This window comes from Carcharodon carcharias, chromosome 14 (assembly GCF_017639515.1).
Source record: "Carcharodon carcharias isolate sCarCar2 chromosome 14, sCarCar2.pri, whole genome shotgun sequence".
NCBI lineage: Eukaryota > Metazoa > Chordata > Chondrichthyes > Lamniformes > Lamnidae > Carcharodon > Carcharodon carcharias.
Window position 1 is genome coordinate 70,225,595 of NC_054480.1, and position 22,423 is coordinate 70,248,017.

Here is a 22,423-nt window from a genome sequence, read left to right on the forward strand (position 1 = left end):
CTTTCCACCTCACCCCCACTAGAGCTGTACCTTGAGTGCCCTACCATCCATTCTTAATTAGCACATTTGTTTAGAGAATATCACCACCTTCAATGCCTCTGTGTTCTTTTGTTCTTTTGTCTGTGACATCTTTTGATTAACTGCTCCTATCACTGCTTGCTTGTCCCTACAACCACCACCCCCCCCAACCCCTGACTTCTCTCTCCCTCCCCCCCCGCCCCACCTTAAACTAGCTTATAATTCACCCCTCTCCTTAGATTCACTCAGTTCTGTTGAAGGGTCATGAAGACTCGAAACGTCAACTCTTTTCTTCTCCGCCGATGCTGCCAGACTTACTGAGTTTTTCCAGGTAATTCTGTTTTGTTTTGGATTTCCAGCATCCGCAGTTTTTTGTTTTTATATTTATGTGTATGGAACAGGCTGCATTGACCAGCTGGCCTTTTCTTTCCCATCATTTTTGAGGGAAAAAAAATGGCTCAATTGAATTGTCAAGTTCTCTGCTGAAATTAATATTAAACTGTATTTAGGAAGTTTGGTTTGTTTACAGTTGGAGAATGCTGGAATTGGATATTTATAGAGTACTGTCTACAATATGGCATCAGAGTTCCAAGCTAGATTCCATTGCGTTGTCACTGATGGACTATATTCTTTCCAAATGTAAATGGCCTGGTTAATTAAAAATAATTTTCTTCATTGTTTTGAGTCCTGTAGCTTTTATTGAGCTTCCTGTGTATGCACTGTGCAACTCTTGATAACTCTACTGAGCTACTTCCTTTCTTATTTAGGTTACAGAAGATGAAGTTTTGGATGTTTTGGAGAAGATTCTGCAGTCCAGCCTCTCGGCACTTACAACACGGGAATATGCACTGACTGCCATTATGAAGCTTAGCACACGACTGCAGAGCAGCACGGAGTAAGTAGAAAGTGTGTTGGTATCTCAATCTTTCCTCTTCCTAAAACATACAAAATGCACAACAATTGATTTTCTGTCTATAAGAAATCTCAAAACCTTTGTGCTGATTCAGCTGAGAGGTGGAGTACAAATTCTGAGAATATTGGGAGTCCTTGCTGGTACTTTATCACTTTATCACTGGAATGGGGAGTTGGTTGTCAAATGCTGCTTCTATTTTCAAGTTATTTTCAAAAAACAGTAACCTGATCCTGAAGTAATTCACAGTCATCATTGTTCATATGAGCTCCTGTGTCTGTTCTCTATGCACAAGGCAGGACAGGAACCCTGGTGTCTTTCAGACTGTCCACAGCTCCTTCATTGACTTGTGTACTACAGTTTTGTCACAGTTTGCAGATTGTGGACCCCATTGTCTAATATATGGATTAGCTCATTCTCCTGTTGATATTTTCTTCATTGAGAATCCCACTCCCTTCCCGCAGGAGCTTAGCCATCTAAAGCTGTTGGCATTTTCTGAAAGTATTTGGGTTACTTAATGGCCACCTGGCATTGACCAAGTACAAATAGCACCATCTCCTATTTTAACATTTTTAGATGAACATCTCCATCTATCCTGAAGGTGCTCTCACTGAGGTACAATTGCCAATACTGAGGTCTGCCAGTGGAACTTTACCCAGTGAGAGTTGGCACTTTAAAGATAAAAGGGAATCCTGGATCCTGGAATGTTCCTTTAAGCATAAATTATTTTGGAAAGTTTGGTTTACTTTTCCAATGCCTATTTGATTCAGATCACTAAGCTTTTCACAAGATATTTCACTCCTTGACTGCAACCTGTGATCCTTTCAGTCGCATCAGGAAGGCAGTTTCTACCTATGGAAGCAGTTTAGATGTGGAACTTCAACAACGAGCAGTGGAGTACAATGCACTCTTCATGAGGTTTGACCACATGAGGTTAGTGAGACTTGACCTTTTATTGTGGAAATGAGTCTTGCAGCATGTGTTGAAATATAAAAGTAAGGTGCAACTCATCCTCATCATCCTTCATGGTCTGTGCTCCCAGTCCAGGTTTGGAAAGGTCTCTTGAGCTGCTCTTGTCCTTGTTTTGTTGACTGGCATTGGTGGAGCTCTTCAAGTAGTTATCATCCAATACTGTCTAAAAGTTAATGTCTAGCATTTGGCAGCTTAGGACCCAGAAAGATAAAAACAAAAAAACTGCGGATGCTGGAAATCCAAAACAAAAATAGAATTACCTGGAAAAACTCAGCAGGTCTGGCAGCATCGGTGGACAAGGAAAGAGTTGACGTTTTGAGTCCTCATGACCCTTCGACAGAACTTGAGTGAGTCCAAGAAAGAGGTGTAATATAAGCTGGTTTAAGGTGTGTGTGTGTGTGTGTGTGTGTGTGTGTGTGTGTGTGTGTGTGTGTGTGTGTGTGTGTGTGTGTGTGTGTGTGTGTGTGTGTGTGTGTGTGTGTGTGTGTGTGTGTGTGTGTGTGTGTGTGGGTGGGGGGGGGGGGGGGGGGGGGGGGGGGCGGCGGAGAGAGAGAAGTGGAGGGGGTTGGTGTGGTTGTAGGGACAAACAAGCAGTGATAGAAGCAGATCATCAAAAGATGTCACAAACAACAGAACAAAAGAACACATAGGTGCACTTTAACACCTCTTTCTTGGACTCACTCGAGTTCTGTCGAAGGGTCATGAGGACTCGAAACGTCAACTCTTTTCTTCTCCGCCGATGCTGCCAGACCTGCTGAGTTTTTCCAGGTAATTCTGTTTTTGTTTAGGACCCAGAAAGGCCCACTGAACCAAAATGTTCATGCTCAAGCAAAGGGAGTCATTAGTGAATCTTTTTTTTTTAAATGGATTAACTGAAGCAGCTTGTTTCTTTTGGTACCCTTTCATTTGCCAGGTAAGGAGTGACATAAATTAGTGACATTGATTTTTTCAATTCCCTCACAAGTATTCAGAATTAATTTTTTTTTTTATTTTTCCCACTTTTTTTCCTTTGCTTTTCTCTCCCCCCAACTCTGAAGTTGCTGCCTCCTATCAGTTTCCTTTCAGTACTTCATCTAATAGAGCATTTTTCAGTTGAGGTAAGACAGTGAACATCAGTAACCTCTTTCACCGTGGGGGATTTGCCGCTTATCCCAAGGGGTTGATGGATAGCAGCACAGACCAGGTACCCTCACGTCCCTAGGTTAGAGAAGGGAGATCCTGCCGACAGAGCACAAACCAAAAAGGGAACCTGGGGCCAGGTTGGCTTAGTCGAACAATGCCTGTACCGAGCGAGCCAGCAGTGAAAGCTAGTTGTAAATTATTTTTTATGCACATGCTGCTCTAATTTTTATGGGCCTTTTTGATTTTGCTGAATACTGCTGATGGCGATGGTTCCTCTGGGGAGTACAGCCAGAGCCAAGTACACAGCACCAGCAGTGGCTCAGATGTTCTGCGGGGAGGCAGGGGAACGGGTTCTATAATATATTTCTAGCAATGTGGTTGCCACTTTCCTGTTCCTCTGTTCAAACCAGGAGGGTCGATGAGGAAAGTGCATTCGATGTAGTCCACGTGGGTTTTAGCAACGCTCTTGACCAGGTTCCATATGGCACACTGGTCAGAAAAGAAAAAACCCATGGGATCCAAGGGAAAGTGGCAAATTGATCCAAAATTGGCTCAGCAGCAGGAAGCATGGGGTAATGGTAGACAGATTTTTTTTGTAATTACAAAGCTGTTTCCAGTGGGGTTTTACAGGGCTCAGTACAAGGTCCCTTCTTTTTCCTGGTTTATATAAATGACTTCAACTTAATCATTCTTACATTGCCTCTTACATTGAAGAAGTTTGTAGTTGGTACAAGAATTAATGGTGGTTGATAGTGAGGAAGAAAGCTGTAGACTGCAAGAAAAGTGACAAATGGAATTTAGTCTGGAGAACTGTGAGGCAGTGCAATTGGAGAGAGCAAACAAAGCAAGGAAATACACAATAAATGATAGGATATTGAGAAGTGTAGAGGCACTTTGGAATGCATGTCCACAGATCCCTGAATTGAGCAAGTAGATAAGGTGCTCAAGAAGCTATATGGGATACTTTCCTTTATTGGCTGAGTCATAGACTATAAGAGCAGGGAGAATATGCTAGAACTATACAAAGCACTAGTTCTGGTCATATTATAGGAAGGATGTGATCACACTGGAGAGGGTACAGAGTAGATTTATTCAGATGTTGTCAGGAATGGAGAATTTTAGCTACGCGCAAAGATTGAATTCGATTAAGTTGTTTCGTTTAGAATAGAAGCTGAGAAGTGATTTAATTGAGAGGTTTAGATGGGATCTATTTCCCTTATCAGAGTGGTCATTAACCAGGGGGCATAGATTTGAAGTAATTGGTAGAAGGATTAGAGTGAAGTTGAGAAATCTTTGCACTAAGGGTGTTGACAGGCAGGGGCGAGGCCTGTAATGCTTTGCCTGAGGCAGAAACCCTCATTGCATTTAAAAGAAAAACTTGGATGTGCACTTGAAGCACTTAATTTACAAGGCTGTAGACCAAGAGCTGGAAAGTGGGCATAGGCTGGATTGTTCTTTTTTGGCTGGCACAGACCAGATGGGCTGAATGGCTACCTTCTGTGCCAGAAATTTTCAATGTTTCTGCTTGTATCAGACTGGTATGATCAGGAAATAGGCCAAAGCTGGCGTTAAAATAAATGTGAAATTTGAAGCTTTCTTAGGTAGGAAATAAAGCAAGATGTAGCGGTGAGAACCCCATCAAACGGGCTCTCTTGTGTGATACTGAACGTCCATATTTCTTTAGACCAGCCTTACTGGAGCGAATGCCTCTCATACAGAAGAGTGCAGCCAATGGGCCGATGCATGCTGTGGTTAATGGTGAAGAGAAGGAGGAGGGGGGCAGCTTACCAGTGCAAGAGCAGCTGTCCCAACAAGCCCAGGTAAGTGGAATGTACTGCATGTTTTTCAACTGTGTCTTTGAAATACAGAATCTGCTGAATACAAAGATACTTTGAGGCAAGAATCACTGCTGCAGGAAAAATCCAGTGTCATATATGCCAGCCTAAGTCTTAATGGGGACTAATCAATTACTGTCCGACAAATCACAAATTAAAGCAGCCTGTCATATTTTAATTATTGAGTTGGATTAATGAGAGGCAAACTTTAATAATGAGGAATAAATTGAGGTTAAGTATGTTACATAATGGGAATTTCTGTTAATGGGGAATAAGCATGGTGTACAATAATGAGCTAAGTCGATGAATGAAGACTCAGCATATAATGTTTTGGATCGTGAATGAGAGATTTTTAGATTGCATGTTGATACAGAAATATTAAGCGAATTTAAAGAGACAAGTGGTGAAATGGGAATCTGGATAGTTTAGATAGAATTTTAACTTTGAGAGCTAAGAGCGAGTGTTTAAGTATCTCTTTTTGATGATTATGTCCAGTTTCAGCAGAAGCTAAAAGACGAACAAAAGACAACTGATTCGTCCTGATGGCCTCTATTTCTGCCTCCAACATTTGCAATTGATAACCTCAAGTTACATAAGAAATAGGGACAGGAGTAAGCCATTCAAACCCTTGGGTCTGCTCTGCCACTTGATATAGTCATGACTGATCTTCAACCTCGAGTCCACCTCCCGCATTATCCTCATATCCTTTCATTTCCTTCTTATCCAGAAATCTATGTCGTTGTATGTTCTCAAAACTGAGCAACCACCACTCTCTGGTGTAGAGAATTCCAAAAATCCACAACCCTCTTGAGTGAAGACAAATCCCCTCATCTCAGTCTTAAATCACCTACCCCTTAAACTGAAACTGCAACCACCTCAGTTTTGAATTCCGCAGCCGGGGGAAAAATCCCCCTCGCATCTTCTCTATCAAGTGCCTCAAGGGCTATTTTTTATCTTTCAATGACAGCCCCCCTCCTTCTTCCAAATTATTAGGAATATAAGCCCAGTTTATGGAATAGTCATTGGGCAATCTCTTCATGCCAGGGATCAATCTAGTGAATGCTTGTTGCATTCCTTCCAAGGCTGTCTTTCCTTGGGTAAGAAGATTAGAACTGTAAGCAATACTCCTGGTGTCTCACCAAGACTCTATGCAATTGTACCACACTTCTTTACTCTTATCCTTTATTACAAATATGTTAGAGTATAACATACTGAGTGCTCTCCTCATTGCTTGCTGTTCCGGCGTGTTGCCTTTGTGATCCATGCACTAGGACATTCAAGTTCCTTTGAAGACCAATATTCCCCAGTCTCATCTTTTAATACTCTGCTTTTCTATTTTTTCTTCCAAAGTAGATAAGTTCACACTACCTCACATTATATTCCATTTAGAGTGTTCTTCCCCATTCATTTAGTCTATATAGCCTCCTCACAGCTTACTTTCTCCAGCTAATCTTTATTGTCAGCAAGCTTGAATGCATTACACTTGGTCCCCTCATCATTGATATAGATTGTAAACAGGTGAAGCCCTAACATTGATCCTTGCAATGCTCCACTAGTTACAATTTGTACACACAAAAATGACCCATTAATTCCTGCTTTTGTTTTCTGTCCATTAACCAATCCTCAATCCATGCTAATATATTTTCCTCAATCCCTGAGTCCTAACTTTGTGCAATTATCTCCAAAGAATTAAATTGATTTTCCCTTGATACACTGACTTGAGTTGGTCCAAGTCGAGTGGAGTGCCTGAGATGGTGGCTGCAGTGAAGGGCGGTGCGCCCCATAAGGTGTCGAAACAGTCGCTGACTAAAGTAACCAAGAAGCCACCTGAGAAGTGGAGAAAATCTCACAAGCAGAACTATTCCACTTATGTGTACAGGGTGCTGAAGCAGCTCCACCCTTCCACCAGGATCTTGTTCAAGGCCGTGAGTGTTATGCATTCCTTCGTTGTCGACATTTTCGAACGCATCGCCTCCGAGGCTTCGCGCCTCATTCACTACAACAAGCACCACACCATCTCGGCCAGGGAGATCCAGAGCGCCGTCCACCTCATGCTGCCAGGGGAACTGGCCAAACACGCCGTCTCCGAAGGCACCAAAGTGGTCACCAAATACACCAACCCCGCTTAGGTAGATTGTTCTAAATATTATATTTAAAAAAAACACAAAGTGAACTGTTGAAATAAACAGCTAGTGGTTGACATTTATGGAGTTCAATTTTCTGACACTTTTGCTTACTCTGACTTTGAAAACTGGATACAAGTTTAAATCACCAATAACATTTTTCTAAATTAAAGAAAATGAAACTCTGGAACCCCAGCAGAGTATTGGGAGGGCCAACTAATTTATCTCATCTGATGTTTGTAGCGAAAAATCCAAATCTACTGGCTAGGTCGGCTGTTCAAAATTTAAAAGAAAATGGCGCAGCACAGCTTCAAACCCAGGCCCAGTACATTGCCTCCTGGAGTCATCCACAGTGACCTGTTTGGATCCAAATTCCATCAAACACGTGGGTTCTCCCCGCTCCCAACCAACCTCTAGAGCAGCAACTTGATAAGGTGTTCCATTAAAGTGACAGGAGATAACCCTCTACCACAGGCAGAAAGGAAACAGAAAATTGCACAAAAAAAAATCAAATCAAGTTCTCGAAAATGTGGATTCCATTACTGGCTTGCTACCAAAACGTAACACATCACGTTGTGTCAGTGCATATTAACCCATCCATTTGACTGAAGTTATAATACGAGGGGACAGTAGAATATATCAGTGGAAGTGAACTCATGGACAATAAAATGCTTGCGGACCATTGACTGATTTTTGACAACTTGCTTGGCCTATTCACCTCTAACAGATGGGCAAAGTTCATGATGCAGTGTTTTAATTCATAGCATGTTGTTTCAGGTTAACAATTTGCTTGATCTGCTTGACGACAGTAACCCAGCTCCATCGGTGCCTCAAGAAAATAAAGCACCTCAAACGGGTGGAGAGTTACTAGATCTTTTGGATGGATTAAACCTGCCAGGTGTGCAAAGAACTTCATGGAATATATATGTGATTGATGATATAAGTGCTGTATAAATGCAAGTTTTTTGTTTCTTTTTCTTAGTTGAGGCTAATAACACAGCAACCTGCATTTATATATCAGTTTAATGCATTTGTTAAAGTCACATGATGCATTCTGGATGTGTTAAAAATTTATTTTTGAGGATCTGGGCACTGGACAAGTTTTTTTTATTATACCCTCCATAACTGACCTGAGGGCATCAACTACACAGTGTGGATCAGACCAGGCAAGGGCAGCAGGTCCATCCCTAAGGGATATCAGTAAGCCAGATGGATTCTTACAAGATGATTATTTTCTATTACTGTTCCACAAATTGTCAGTTGTCAAATTCAGTTTTTGTTTGCCATGGTGAGTTTTGAACTCATAACCTCTGGTTCCAGAGTCTAATATTTCAACTATTAGGCCTAGGAGACAGAAATAGTTTCTTAATGTTGCCTTTACATTTGGGCAGGAGTGATGTGAGGAGAGACTCCAATTGACCACAGTTAAATCAGCAGTGAATTATCTGCAAAAAGATAACCCATTGGTGAACTCTAAAATTAGGTCATAAATTGCACTCCTTTTCTCTGCACAGAAATCTCCAGAAATGATTTCATTGGATGAGAATTTTCGCTCAGCTCCCCAGCCAAATCCTGAACTTCAGTCATGCTATCCAGATCTCCACACTCAGTTGGGCAGGCAAAAAGAAACTGAACATTATCTTTATTTCTTGATTTGGGCATTGTTATTTTCTCTCTGTCCTCCTCTTCCGGAGTTCCTTAATCCTTGCTGGGATATAGCAGCACAGGTACATGACAGACTCAGATATCTCTCCTAAGTGACAATTATTCACATTACATTATTTGTTGTAACTGGTGCAGGTAAAAATTCTGGACTGATGACAGGAGTTATTTCCTCACCGAGTGATTAATACCTGGGATAATTTTCTAACTAGGTTATTGAAGCCATCAAGGAATTGGAAGTTTCTTTGGGGAGAACTGCAGGTTTCTGTGGAAGAATGATCCAAGTTAACCACATTGACTCTCTTTCTCAATGTGATGGGTGAGCCTTGATTGTGACTGTCAACAGGCTCTTTGACCACAGGGGAATCATAGCCTTAACAATCATCTCCCCATCCAGGTTCCAGTGATATCACTGGGTAGCCAGTTTCTTTCCTCCTTCACCGAGGTTTGCTGTAGCCCTGCAAAGCAGTCAGCTAATGGCACAGACCAAGGATAAAACCTGGCCCTTCTATTGTTCACTCAGGTACTCACTGAATACATTGCCTGAGGCATTATGAAATCTAATGAGTGCAGTATTAATACACACATTATTTGAATGATGTCCAAATAGTACACTTTATTGACTGTCTACAAACTGATAATTGCCTATCTTTTAACCCGTGCTTCCCACACCAACCGCCGCCACCTCTTTTAAACAGTGCTTCCCAAACCCTGCTGGTATTCAAGCTTTTTTAAAAAATACTGTCGGATCCTAAGGAATTGTAAATGGCTTTGCCGACTTGCAAAGGGGAAGAATAAAAACAAGACCTCATTTTTTTCCCTAATGCCTTTTTGAAATATATTTCAGATTCGCAGTCATCAGGTCTATCAGGTGCGCAACCACAATTGGTACTCGATGGTATTGTTCCCCCCGGTCCACAGAATGCTGTCAATTTAAAGCAAGGTAAGATGTAACAGTTTTATGCCAACTCCACGTTGCCACAAAATAATAACAAAACAGCATGCACAGATGTGGGATAGTTTGCAATCTGTTCGCAGCTGTATATGGCATAAACACTTAGTGTGGAGTTTCCATTTGTTCTGAGAGATTAGAGTACGTAGATGGCACTGGAGTTCTAAATATAATAAACTGAAGGTCATTCAGAGAAGGGAGAACTGATTCAAGTGGACAGAGCAGTGAGCTAGTCCTTGTACACAGGGGCCTCATCAGCCAAACTGATGAGATTAAACTCTGTTTAATCTGTCAGTCAGAAGGACCCTGCTCAATCCATTTCCCTTTGCCTGTAATCAGAATCCATCTACAACACCTTGATACTGTGGGTTCTAAGTGGTGGAGGGCATGTGAACCCACATGACTAAAGATGACTTATTTGTTTTATTCCTCATCAGTTAATCAACTGTTCCTTGCTGGCTGCCTTTCATTTGTTAAAAGCCCTCATCTCCACTTGTTTGGGACTCTGTACTAGCAGTTGGAAGAATCAGGAAAAATCAGGGTGAAGCAATTCCTATTTTGACTGAGGAGCTGTAATCTATAATTCTTGATGAGCCTGATGAATTTGTGAAGTGGCTTTGTCGATTCCTGGCCAAAGGTTGAACATCTCTGGATTATCCAATCACCAAGTTCAAGTCCTGAGCAGTTGCTGTCTGGACCACTATTTAATCTTCTCTTTTAGTGTCAGATTTTTCCCCAGCCACAAATGGATCTTGAACAATGTAGCACGGCATTGAACATAAACCAATAGTTACTGAATGGATTGGAAGGTAGACTCTACTAAGATGGTCATGAATTATCTTGGTGAATCTTGGGCTATGATCATGAACAAAATTTAAGTGCTGCATTGTGATCAGGGCCTATGTAAAAATCAAGAGACCCGAGAATTGTCAGTTACAATTGTATTGTTTTTGGGGTTTATTTCACATTGAGTGACAGTGATTTCACGACTTTGGTGTGTACTCAGTTTATGCACCATATTTAAATATTGTTATTATCAAAGTGTTGTACTTTAGGATTGCAGTTTGATCTTTACATGTAGCTGACCCAGTTGGTTATAGATGTCTTGTATGTTGCCCCAGGCTGACCCCACCAGAGCATTCACTACCAAACCATTACCAATGAGGCCATAGGCTGCAGTCAGATCAGGAACAAGGTGGCATAACAATATAAAAGTGCTTTTTAACAGAGTGGGCCTTACTTGCTAATAAGTTAGATGGAGACCTGTTACCCATATGGTTAGAAGAAGCTTTGACAACAATGTCCTCTTATGGATACCATGTGGTCCCACATGGAAGTTGAGTTCTCCTGATGGAACATTTGGTAAAGCTAACTGAAGCCATAAGGTTTTGGGTTCAATTTCTAGTCCGTGCTGAGCTCACTTCTCTCAGCTGGAGTAGTCAGGCCTTAGCAGCCTTGGACTGAAAGGTGGGGTGGGGGGACGTCCAGTGAGGACAGTATTTGATTCAACTTTTCCCAACCCCAGATGATTGGATATATAAATAATAACAGCTTGGGTGAGGGGGCTTCCTTGAGAATGCAACTAGACCCCAACAGGAGTTGACTCCTTCAGGAAAGAAGCAGGCAAAAGTAGAAAAGAAATTGGGTTCCAGGCATTGCTGAGCATCATCTGGAGCTCCCTGTCCAGCATCTTAGCTGAGATGTTGTGATGGATCTGAGAAAAGGAGTCTTAACTGCTTTTTAAGCAGCAGAGAAGTCTGACCTGAACTTATGGCCTGATAATGCATGTTATGCTCATAGTCAATATAAAATTGCTCAGTGATGCTCATTTTCTAGATAATCATGTTGATTTTTTTCAAGCTGTGTTTCATTGCTGTACAGGGATTTCTTAAAAGAATTGACAGTTCAGGGCTGTTTAATGCACACCGTGTACCAGTGTGGCTCAGTGGTGGCACCCTGGACACAAAGAAAGTTGTGGGCTCATGATCCACTCCAGGACTTGAGCATATCTACTAGTCTGCTGTTTTAGTGCAACATTGCTGAGCATGACATTTGTCAGATGAGATGTTAAAGGAAAGTCTCATCTGACTGTTCAGGGTTCTGGCTCTGACTGTGTCAGAGTTCCTCATGCTCAAAGAAGGGTGCAAGTAGCAACTGTGATTGCACTTAAAAAGTAATTCATTATATGCAAAGCATATAGGGATGCCTTAGGAGACCTGATGAGACATTATATAAATGAAAATTTACTGTTTTTAGAATAATGTGTATAAAATCTGATAATAGAAGCTGTTTGTTCCAGGTATACCTTCTATCATTGCATATGATCAAAATGGTCTGAAAATAGAATTTTCTTTCGAACGGTCCAAAGCAAACCCGAATATGCTGTTTATCACTCTACGAGCATCAAATTCAACTGAGATGGACATGAGCAACTTTGTTTTGCAAGCTGCCGTACCAAAGGTTTGTCCAAACAGTTTTTGTTTTGGTGGTCAACAAATGCAAATGGAAGATCGAGTTCTGGGATGAAATGATACAGGAGAGAAATTCTTTTTCTTTACTGATAGAACGTGAGTGTCGTAGGAGCTGGTAACTGGAGTTTTTTTTATTATTTTACCAAAATTGTTATTAAACCATTCTTAATGATTAAGATTAAGACCATCTGTTCAGCTGCCTTGTTCCTTTACACAAAGCCTCAACTTTGCGTATTTCTCTAGTTTCTGTCCTATCTCCCCTCATGCCTTTTCTTGTCTGAGACTCACTTCTTGCTCCCTTGAGCCAAAATCCACTTCTGACTACCCTGAATACCCAACTTGCTTACCTAGACCCCATGTTACTTTGTACTGTAATTCATTTTCTCTCCTTGGCTATTGTACTCGCTGCCCCCCAAAAAAAAAAATACCTCAATGCTACAGTCCTTGCAAACTACTGCTCCATCTGCAAACTTCCTATCCTCAGGTGAGGAGAGTAACTGCCCTTGACATCAAGGCAGCATGTGAACAAGTGTGGCATCAAGGAATCAAAACTGGAATCGGGGGGGGGGTGGTGGGGGGAACTCTCCGCTGGTTGGAGTCATACTTAGCACAAAAGAAGATGGTTATGGTTGTTAGAGATCAATCATCTCAGTTCCAATACATTACTGCGGGAGTTCCTCAAGAGTAGCGACCTAGGCCCAACCATCTTCAGCTGCTTCATCAATGAACTTCCTCCCATCATAAGGTTAGAAGTGGGGATACTAGCTGATGATTGCACCATATTCAGCACCATTTGCCACCACTCAAATACTGAAGCAATCCACGTCCAAATGCAACAAGACTTGGACAATATCCAGGCTTGGTCTGACAGGCAAACGACATTCATGCCACACAAGTGCCAGGCAATGACCATCTTCTACAAAAGAGAATCTAACCATTGCGTCTTGACCTTCAATGGCATTATCATTGCTGAATCCCCCACTGTCAACCTCCTGGAGGTTACCATTGACCAGAAAATGAACTGGACTAGCCATATAAATACTGTGGCTACAAAAGCAGGTTAGAGGCTAGGAATCCTATAGCGAGTAACTCACCTCTCGACTCCCAGTGCCAGTCCATCTTCTACAAGGCACAAGCCAGGCAAGTGATGGAATACCATCCAGGACAAAGCAGCCCACTTGATTGGCACCCCATCCACAAACATTCACTTCCTCCACCACCGATGTATAATGGCAGCTGTGTATTCCATCTACAAGATGCCCTGCAGCAACTCACCAAGGCTCCTTAGCACCTTTCAAATCCACAACCACTATCATCTAGAAGGTCAAGGGCAGCAGATACTTGGGAACACCACCATCTGGAAGTTCCCCTCCAAGCCACACACCATCCAGACTTGGAAATATACTGGATTTAACTTGGATACTGCAAAGACTATAGGCTCTGACACTATTTCGGCAGTAGTATCGAAGACTTGTGCTCCAGAATTTGCCATGTCCCTAGCCAAGCTATTCCAATACAGCTACAACAGTGGCATCTACCCAGAAATGTGGAAATTGTCCAAGTATGTCATGTACACACAAAGCAGGACGAATCCAACCCAGCCAATTGCTGTCCCATCAGTCTACTCTTGACCATCAGTAAAATAATGGAAGGGGTCATCAACCATGCAATCAAGTGCAGGAGTTCCTCAGGGAACTGTCCTAGGCCCAACCATCTTCAGCTGTTTCATCATTATAAGGTCAGAAGTGGGGATGTTTGCTGATGATTGCATAATGTTCACCATTTGCAACTGCTTAGATACTGAAGCAGTCCATGTCCAAATGCAGCAAGATCTGAACAATATCCAGGTTTGGACGGACAAGTGGAATGTAACATTTGCTCCACACAGGTGCCAGGCAATGACCATGTCTAGCAAGAGAAAATCTAACCAAACCCCTTCAAGCCACTCACTATCCTGATATGGAAATATATCGTAATTCCTTCACTGTCACTGGGTCAAAATCCTGGAACTTCCTCCCTAACAGCACTGTGAGTGTACCTACACCACATGGACTGCAGCAGTTCAAGAAGGCAGCTCACCATCACTTTCTCAAGGGCAATTAGGGATGGGCAATAAATGCTGGCCTAGCCAGCAACGCCCACATCACATGAATGAGTTAAAAAAAATCAAGGTCTTTGAACATGTTGTCACTTCTTAAATCTTTCCTATAACTTTGAATGTTGCCAGTCACATTTCTGCCCCAATCCCTCACCCCTGCCACAGCACTGAAAGATTCTAATCAAAGTTACAGATGACATCCTGAGAGTGGCTATGGTGCACTATAATTCAATTTTCCTGCAACCACAGCATCCCTCTCCTTCAATGTCTCTCCTCTCTTTTCTAGCTTAGTCCACCTGCCCTCACTTATTACACCTCTACCTATCCATTCTTAGCCAAAGCATCTCCAGCAATGATTTTTCTTCCTGCCCTCACACCGTTGCCACTGGAACCCCTCAGGAATCTTTTTCCTTCACATCTAAATGCTGACCCTTCATGATATCGGAAGGTGTAGAGTTAGCTTCCAAGCCTACACTGACAATATCCAGTTCTACCTCTCCATTGCCTCCAGATTTCTCCACTGTAACTTGATGTCAGGCGATTTATTTGACATCCAGCTTGGATGCACCATAGCTTTCTCCAGTTAAACATAATGACAGATGTCATTATCTTCAGCCTCCACAATGAGCTCTGTTCACCACCTATTCCTTACTCTTCCCAGATTATTTTCTCAAGTTGAACCAGGCTGTTGTTTGTGACCTTTTGCTATTTATCACCAAGCTAAGCTTTTCATCCATATTCTCTTCGTCATAAAGACCATCGTCTACCACTTCATTGTTTACCTCTGCTCCTGCCTGATCAGACTTGACTGTTTCGATGCTCTCCTGGCAGGCTTCTACTCTGCAACCTCCACAAACTTCAGCTCATCCAAAACTCTGCTGTAGCCAGTGTCATTGCAAGTTCCATTCATCCATCGCCTTGTCCTCACTAACCTACATTGGCTCCTGGTCCCCTATTGCCTTTAAAATAAATCCTTCATCCTTGTATTTAAATCCCTTCATGGCCTCACCTTGCTACCAGACTTGCAGTCCATCCCTCCAAAGCTTTTGATTCTGGCCTCTTGTGCATCTCTCCTTCTCATTACTTTGCTGTTGGCAGCCTTACCTTCCACTGCCCAGACCCCTAAATTCTGGCATTCTGTCCCTAAACCTTCCTTTCCTCTAAGATCTGATTGGGCCACCCTATTCAAGATCTCTGCTTTGACTCAGCATTTGATTATATGTCTGAAAAACACCTTGCTGTGTTTTTCTGCATTAAAGGTACTATATAAATGCAAGCTGCTGAAATATGCCTGCTGGTTGCTAATGATGATACAGTGTACCTGTGGCTTAGATTTTTAAATGTCCCAGGGACAATTCCCATCCTGTACTATGTTGGTTTAATGAAAGTAATGGTGGGGGTATTGCAGTTGGCTTTAATATTCCTTGGGTTAGGGAGCAGAACATTAGCCAAAATCCCTGCAGCTGAATGCTCACCAGAAACTCATTGGAAGCCTGCATGTTTGGACATCGGGTGATGACGACAACATTAAACCTGGCTGTATGAACCCACAGGAAAATAGCTTGCCAACTCAGTCCTGTGGGTAAGGGGATGGTGCTTTGATAAGGACCCAATACCTACAGGAAAGGCCAAAAAGGGAGGAAATTGGTGAGAGAGGCAAAGAAAACAAGTTTGAGTTGATCACTTTAAAAATTAAAAAGTCTGAGAAATAATTACACCCACCATGTTTTCTTGCAGTCTTTCCAGTTGCAATTAATGTCTCCCAGTGGCAGCATCATTCCTGCTAGGAATTCTGGAGCTGTCACACAGTTGATGAGAGTTCTCAATTCACAGAAGGTAAGTTTCTTCCCACTCGCACCCCAACCTCAACCTGCTAATGTATCCCTTTAAGTGTTTTCTCATGCCTCTTTCACCCTTTTATTCTTTGTATGGAGTTCCATTTAGTTAAATAAAGAAATTGGCTTAGGATATTTTACAGTATTGCTTGTCTTAATGTGTTGATTTCTGTTGGGTATCAGAATGCAATAAAGGAAGTTTATACACCACATGCTGATTTTTTTCCCCATTCTAGTTTTCGCCCCCTGCACTTAAGGGCTTCCCTGCTGGGGTACAGTGCCACAGCTTCCAGACCATCCTCTAGTATCAATACAAGCTGTGAGCAGTTCAGCTGAACTTGGTACTGTTCTCAGCCAAGTCCTACAGATCTCCAGTGAGCCACAGGACCCTGATTGAGAACTGGCTCCTAATGGTGTTCTGACCAACCCACACCAGCTAAAGGGTGCTGAGGGCAATGGTAGCTGCTTACCACCATAACTCAGCAGACACCAGGAGTTGATCCTGGGGCTATCCTTGTCAGCTTGGCTCAGGACTTAACTGGGCAGTGCACCATCGAATGGCTGGGCTGAACTTTACAATTGGTGTCTATCACAAGAAAGGATTCATCAGTTGGTTTATAGGTTTGGTACTGTACAGGTTACTGAAATGATTGACATCTGTTAATTTATTCAAATTATGTACCTTCTGTTTTTTCCCCTACTTAAAGATTTAATTCATCCTGTAAAAGTAATCCAGTGCTGAGTTTTTGATAAGATATCTCAAAAAGGTTTTGACAGGGTCATTAATGCACTGTGACAGAAAATGGTTGCAGTGTTTTCTAGTGCATGTCACAGTATCTGTAGCTTTCATGCATCATTGGTTTCCTCTAGTGTTAAGCCTGTGTAATGTACAGGGCTTGTTGATGCCTTATGACTTGCAATGGAAGAAAATCAAAGCTAATTGCACTCATTGTGACTAAATCAGCAGATGAATTTATCTCATGAGCTTGAGCTGTTTGCAGTCAGCCTGTCACCTGATTTGACTTTAATTCTAACAGATCTCCCATAGCATTGCTTAGAGAATATACTGTTGTATAATAGGAGTTAGCAACAAAAAAGTGAGAGCAGTAATGTGTTACCGGAAGTAAATATGCTTGCAGGAAGTGTACATGTGTTATACACGAGGTCTGTTATAATTTTAGTTTTATCTATGAATGTAACTACCTCTTACTGCTAAGCTAATTCTTATGCTAGTAATTCCAGGTTTAATGTTAAACTTGTTTATTTTCAAAACCACTTTGATATTTCCAGGTTAAGCTTCCCTCAGTGATGAATGCACAGAGCACTATAAAACAAAACCATTCAGCCTAGAATGTCTTGGGTTCAATTTTGTCTTTGTTGACTTTAAGATACAAGAACTGACTACAGCACCTCTGGGCTAGGGAGAGAATAAATTAGTAATGTTCCCTTACATTAGCTGAAGACAGTGAGGGCAGCTGTGATTGAATAGCCCTACCTAGGCTTGCATGCAAACAGTGGCAACTTTATTATGGTAGCCATGAAACAGCCCCCTAGTGAGGAATGGACACCTTCAGGCAAGAAGAGAGAGGCCAAATTTTCTGGCAAACTGCTCAAGGTGAGAGATTCATTGGATATTCAGAGTGCTTGGGTTCCATAGTTCACCAATGAGCATATATAAAATAGTGTTAATTGAATAGAAATAGAACAGCTTCTGTAAGAACACTTCTGTAAGCTCAATGTGTATTTAATCTGAGATCTGGATCCATTATAAAGCACTTTTACACTTACCTCTGGGCTTTAAGAATGGGAAGAACTAGAAAGTGGGTGTGCATGAGGGTGTGGAGTAAAAGATAGGACCAGCTGTAATTGCAACATGGTGAATAACTTACTGACATAAGTACCCACTTGGGCAAGTTACTGGTGTCTATGGAACCATAACTTTCCCACCCATTGTGGGAAAAGGAAGAAAAGCTGGGACCAAAAGTAACTGTGTCAGTCAACACACAGCTTGCATTGAGGTAACCTGCTCTCCCAGCCCCTGCTTTTCTGTATTCATATGAACATTCATTTGAAGTTCTAGAGATTGTCCTGGAGCTGTTGACCTACTGGTGTTTCTTTTTGTCACTCAAGGGAGAATCTCTGAAAACCAAGCCACGATTGGCAGTTGTAATTTGGAGTGTCAAATGGTGACAAATAATGAGATTACAATTCTCCAACACATGCTGCACAAAGTAGATGCAGATTTGAGTTGCCTCTCAGTTGAGTTTGTCAGAGAAGAGGGAATTTTGGATTTGCTTTCACTTAGGGCATCCATTGCAGAGCGGAGTATATAGATGCGTCAAATTGACCTCGAAGCCTCTCGTTTCTGCTGTTGGATCTCCTGTTGGAATTATCTCAGGACAATATTAATCAGTAAACCATGTTCTAGAATCATCACCTTCAGTAAAAGGAAGTTTCCCAGAGTCAAGTGAGGTAATTGGGGGTTCAGCAATACATTAAAGTTTGACCTAAAGTGTTTTTTCCCCTTTAAAGCACCCGCTAAGGATGAGACTGAAGTTAATGTATAATCACAGAGAAGCACCCATTGAAGTTATGGCAGATGTCAACGAATTCCCACCCCAAGCTTGGGAGTGATTGAGCATTAAGATGGAATCCATGGACTAGACTTTACACTGTGGTCGCTAGCCAGAAGCTGCTGCAATGTACAATCATCCCTGTGGACAAAACTGGCATCAGACTGCCCCAGTATTGGAGAGGAAATTGAATATTTCCTAATTACTGTATAAGGACATTACTTCTGTGATGGATCCATTGCATATGAGGTGGAATCTCATGTCTTGAATAATCTGTAACTAATGGATCTGGTTGTAATAAGATGTTACCTAGCTTTGATGAACAAAAATCATACCTACATGAGTAGGTAGAAAACAAATCATGAGGTTAGAATCCAGCCCATTTGGTTTAGGTCAGAATTCTATTTATTGAAATATTCAGACAAAGCAAAAGGATTATTCACAATTTAATGCTGTGACTTCTCCTACAATTTAGTATATCCATTTATTTAATTTAGTTTGAGATCCTGTTGCACTTGTGGGCTGCTGCATTGCTGGTTTTGTTCAGGTAGAACGGAAGCTCTGTAAAAGGGGGTCAATCCCCTTTCCACGTTCTGAGCCCTCCCTACCTTGGTGGACTTTCCAATGACACTGATTTGGAAGCCTTTCACCAGTACATTGGCCCCAATGTGACGATCCCACTCCACCGCAGAGATGCTCCGTCATCAAATGAGGAACGGGAGGGGCAGTGGGGGAAATAGCAGTTTTGTTTACAGTCCAGATTTTTCTTCCGTTCTTCCTGAAGGAAGGCCTGATGACAATGCGCCTTTTAAACCAATACACTAAGCTGTTAGAAAAATGCACCATTTCATTTACTCAAGATCTACAGTTCTAATTACAAACTGTTTTGCACTGATCTTAAAAATAAACGGAATTAGACACAGGCTGTTCACCAAAATGTAACCATTTAAAACAAAAAGTCATTTGTGGCTTTAACCACCAGGTGATGAGTCATGTCACAGGTTCAGTGATGGGTATTCAGGGACTCAAGTTCCGGTAGTTCAAACATCTTTTTGTGAGTGTTATTTTTTGTTGCCCATTTTATTGATTATGTTGTAACTTGGTACAGTCCTCACATTTTTGTAGTCTGTCTTTGTTCACTGTCCCCAGAAAATGTGCAAAATCTATAATGTTTTGCACACCAAAAAAGCCATTCCATCAGTACAAAACAGCGCCACCATTTTGTTTAGACCTGAGGAGAGGTTTGTCTCACTGCAGGAGATTGTAAAAGTTTTCCCCAAAAAAATTAGTTATTTTCCATGCAAACTGTTAACCACGTCTAAATAAATTTGTTTTCTCGTCATTAAGTCTAAGTTCTAGACTTGGCTGGTGGCCTGTATTTGCAGCATTTATTACACTGCTTTCACCTTTGAATAAGGTGTGTAGTTAGTAGCCTAGCTGCAGTTTGTGTAGCTCTGAGAACAAAATTCTGTTGATGTTTTAAGCAAATTCTTCCTATTGCTGCCTTTACAGGTCAGAGGCAGATTGGGCAAGGTCGGGGGGGGGCTAAATTGAAATCATTTGTCATTGCATTTGCTTCATCCGATGACACCCAGGTCACTCATCTTTTGTCTATAATGTGTAACGTATAACTTGCCCTGCCGTTCTCATCAGATCTCGTACAGCTGCAGGTGTGGAAGGTACAGTATGAGTTGTGAGATTTATGTTCCAAATCTGCAGACGGAAAGTGCTGCCACAGTCATTTGCTCCAGCGTTAGAGATATGAAGGTGTGCCACCATAAGCATTTATATACCCAACTTCAGTAGTTTGAAATGTTTTCCAGTATTTTGATTTATTTGGTGGCTGGTGTGTGTTTGTAGGGTTCTGTAATGCCACCGATGGGTTCTCCTGCTACCGTAAGTCTGTTTAGTCTGTCTGTCTTGCTGCTGAAGCTGTGTTGTCATCATGCAGTAAAAAGCAGATTGACAACTTCTACTCGAATGAACCATTGCCACATCAACATGGTACAATGTATGGGTTTCAAACCCAATAGTGATGGTCATAAATGCCATGCTGGTGGTCACATCTTTGTCTACACTGAAACTTTATGGCAGGTTCTGTTTTCCAGGTTGCAAGCAAAAAAAAAAGAAACCAGACAAATGCTTCTCATATGCTGATAAAAGTTGATGAGCACTGCTCAAGAGTTCTGCATATGCCCAGAGATGCATGAGTGGCAAGGATCACATTGCCTAAATGTTGATGTTAGTGGAAGTGATCCAAGCTATCCAGGCATCGTATGCAGCCAAACAGCTACACAATCAGCACAGGGCAGAAGGTCCTCTCACTAGGCCATTGAGTTCACTGGAAAGCTCTTTCTCCAGCACCACATTTTTCTGTGGGGGAAAAAAAGTCATGTTTACAGTTTAATTTTCTTTACATTTTGAAAGTGTTCAAATGAGCATTTTTTTGTTTACTTTGTTCTATGAATGTTGTACAAAAGAGTGGTGCAGACCTAAATGTAGATCATAAACTTTGTATGCAATAATAAAAGATAAATTAACCATGGATGGTTTCTTGTATGCGCCGAGAACTGTGATGAAAGGTTAGTAGGAAATGTTCATGAGACATTTTATTCAGTCTGGTTAAAGCTTATGTACATTGAGCGTAGGCAAACTTTGATACAAGGATAAATGGATGAGACTGAATCAAAAAAGCAGCACTCGTAATTTAGCGTGTGTGTGTCTGACTGTGTGTGCACTCGAGATGTAATCCTGATTGCTGACTGTGTTTTTCTATATTTGTTCATGGGATGTGGGCCAGCATTTATTGCCCATCCCTAAATGCCCTTGCTCAGATGGCATTTAAGAGTCAACCACATTGCTTTGGGCCTGGAGTCACATGTAGGACAGACCAGGTAAAGACAGCAGATTTCCTTCCCTAAAGGATATTTGTGAACCAAATAGGTTTCATCAGACTTTTAATTACAGATATTTTTTGTATTGAATTCAAATTTCACAATCTGCCATGGTGGGATTCGAACACTGGTTCCCCAAAGCATTACTCTATGAAATACTAGTCCGTGACAATACCAGTATGCCACTGCCTCCTCGCGATGTAATCCTGCCTTAGTGTGTGTGATATAATCTGCCACACAGGCGCGCACACGAGATGTAATCCTGCCACATGTGCGCACGTGTGTGTGCGTTCTGTAATCCTGTCGTGTGTGCGTGTGACAGTGACGTGATCCTGCAGCGTGTCTGACTGTGTGGGGGTGACGTGATCCTGCAGCATGTCAGACTGTGTGGGGGTGACGTGATCCTGCAGCGTGTCTGACTGTGTGAGGGTGACGTGATCCTGCAGTGTGTCAGACTGTGTGGGGGTGACGTGATCCTGCAGCGTGTCTGTGTGAGGGTGACGTGATCCTGCAGTGTGTCAGACTGTGTGGGGGTGACGTGATCCTGCAGCGTGTCTGACTGTGTGAGGGTGACGTGATCCTGCAGTGTGTCAGACTGTGTGGGGGTGATGTGATTCTGCAGCGTGTCTGACTGTGGCAGGATTACATCTCTCTCTCGCACACAGTCACATGTAATCCTGCCTGCTGTCTGACTGTATCTCTGTGTGCATGTCTGCCTGAGATGTAATCCTGCCTGGTGTTTGACTGCGTCTGTGAGTGCTCGCGTCGTGAGTTGTAATCCTGCTGTGTGTGTGTATGCGTGCCTGAGATGTAATGCTGCCTGTTGTCTGTGTGTGTGTGTTTGTGTGAGATGTAACCCTGCCTGGTGTCTGACTGTGTGCGTGTGTGCCTAAGATGTCATCCTGCATGGTGTCTGACAGAGAGATTCTGCCTGGTGTCTCTGACCAGTTTCAATGTG

The 22,423-nt window shown here is 42.1% G+C and overlaps 1 protein-coding gene across 4 annotated transcripts in view; it reads left to right on the forward strand.

Annotated features, from left to right (window-relative positions):
- The window catches only part of LOC121286924 (AP-1 complex subunit gamma-1-like), a 113,269-nt gene extending 92,153 nt beyond the window's left edge, over positions 1–21,116 (forward strand). For 2 of the 4 annotated variants that reach the window (XM_041204215.1, XM_041204214.1), the window contains exons 16-24: positions 786–913; positions 1,757–1,861; positions 4,707–4,842; positions 7,758–7,878; positions 8,106–8,180; positions 9,490–9,585; positions 11,894–12,054; positions 15,901–15,999; positions 18,531–21,116. In XM_041204215.1, the coding sequence (XP_041060149.1) occupies positions 786–913; positions 1,757–1,861; positions 4,707–4,842; positions 7,758–7,878; positions 8,106–8,180; positions 9,490–9,585; positions 11,894–12,054; positions 15,901–15,999; positions 18,531–18,632 (1,023 nt within the window). In that variant the 3' untranslated portion in view covers positions 18,633–21,116. Of the gene's footprint in view, positions 1–785; positions 914–1,756; positions 1,862–4,706; positions 4,843–6,544; positions 6,987–7,757; positions 7,879–8,105; positions 8,181–9,489; positions 9,586–11,893; positions 12,055–15,900; positions 16,000–18,530 lie in introns of those variants that run through there. The other 2 variants (XM_041204216.1, XR_005945109.1) reach the window with 2 other exon arrangements.
- Positions 21,117–22,423: the final 1,307 nt, after the last annotated feature.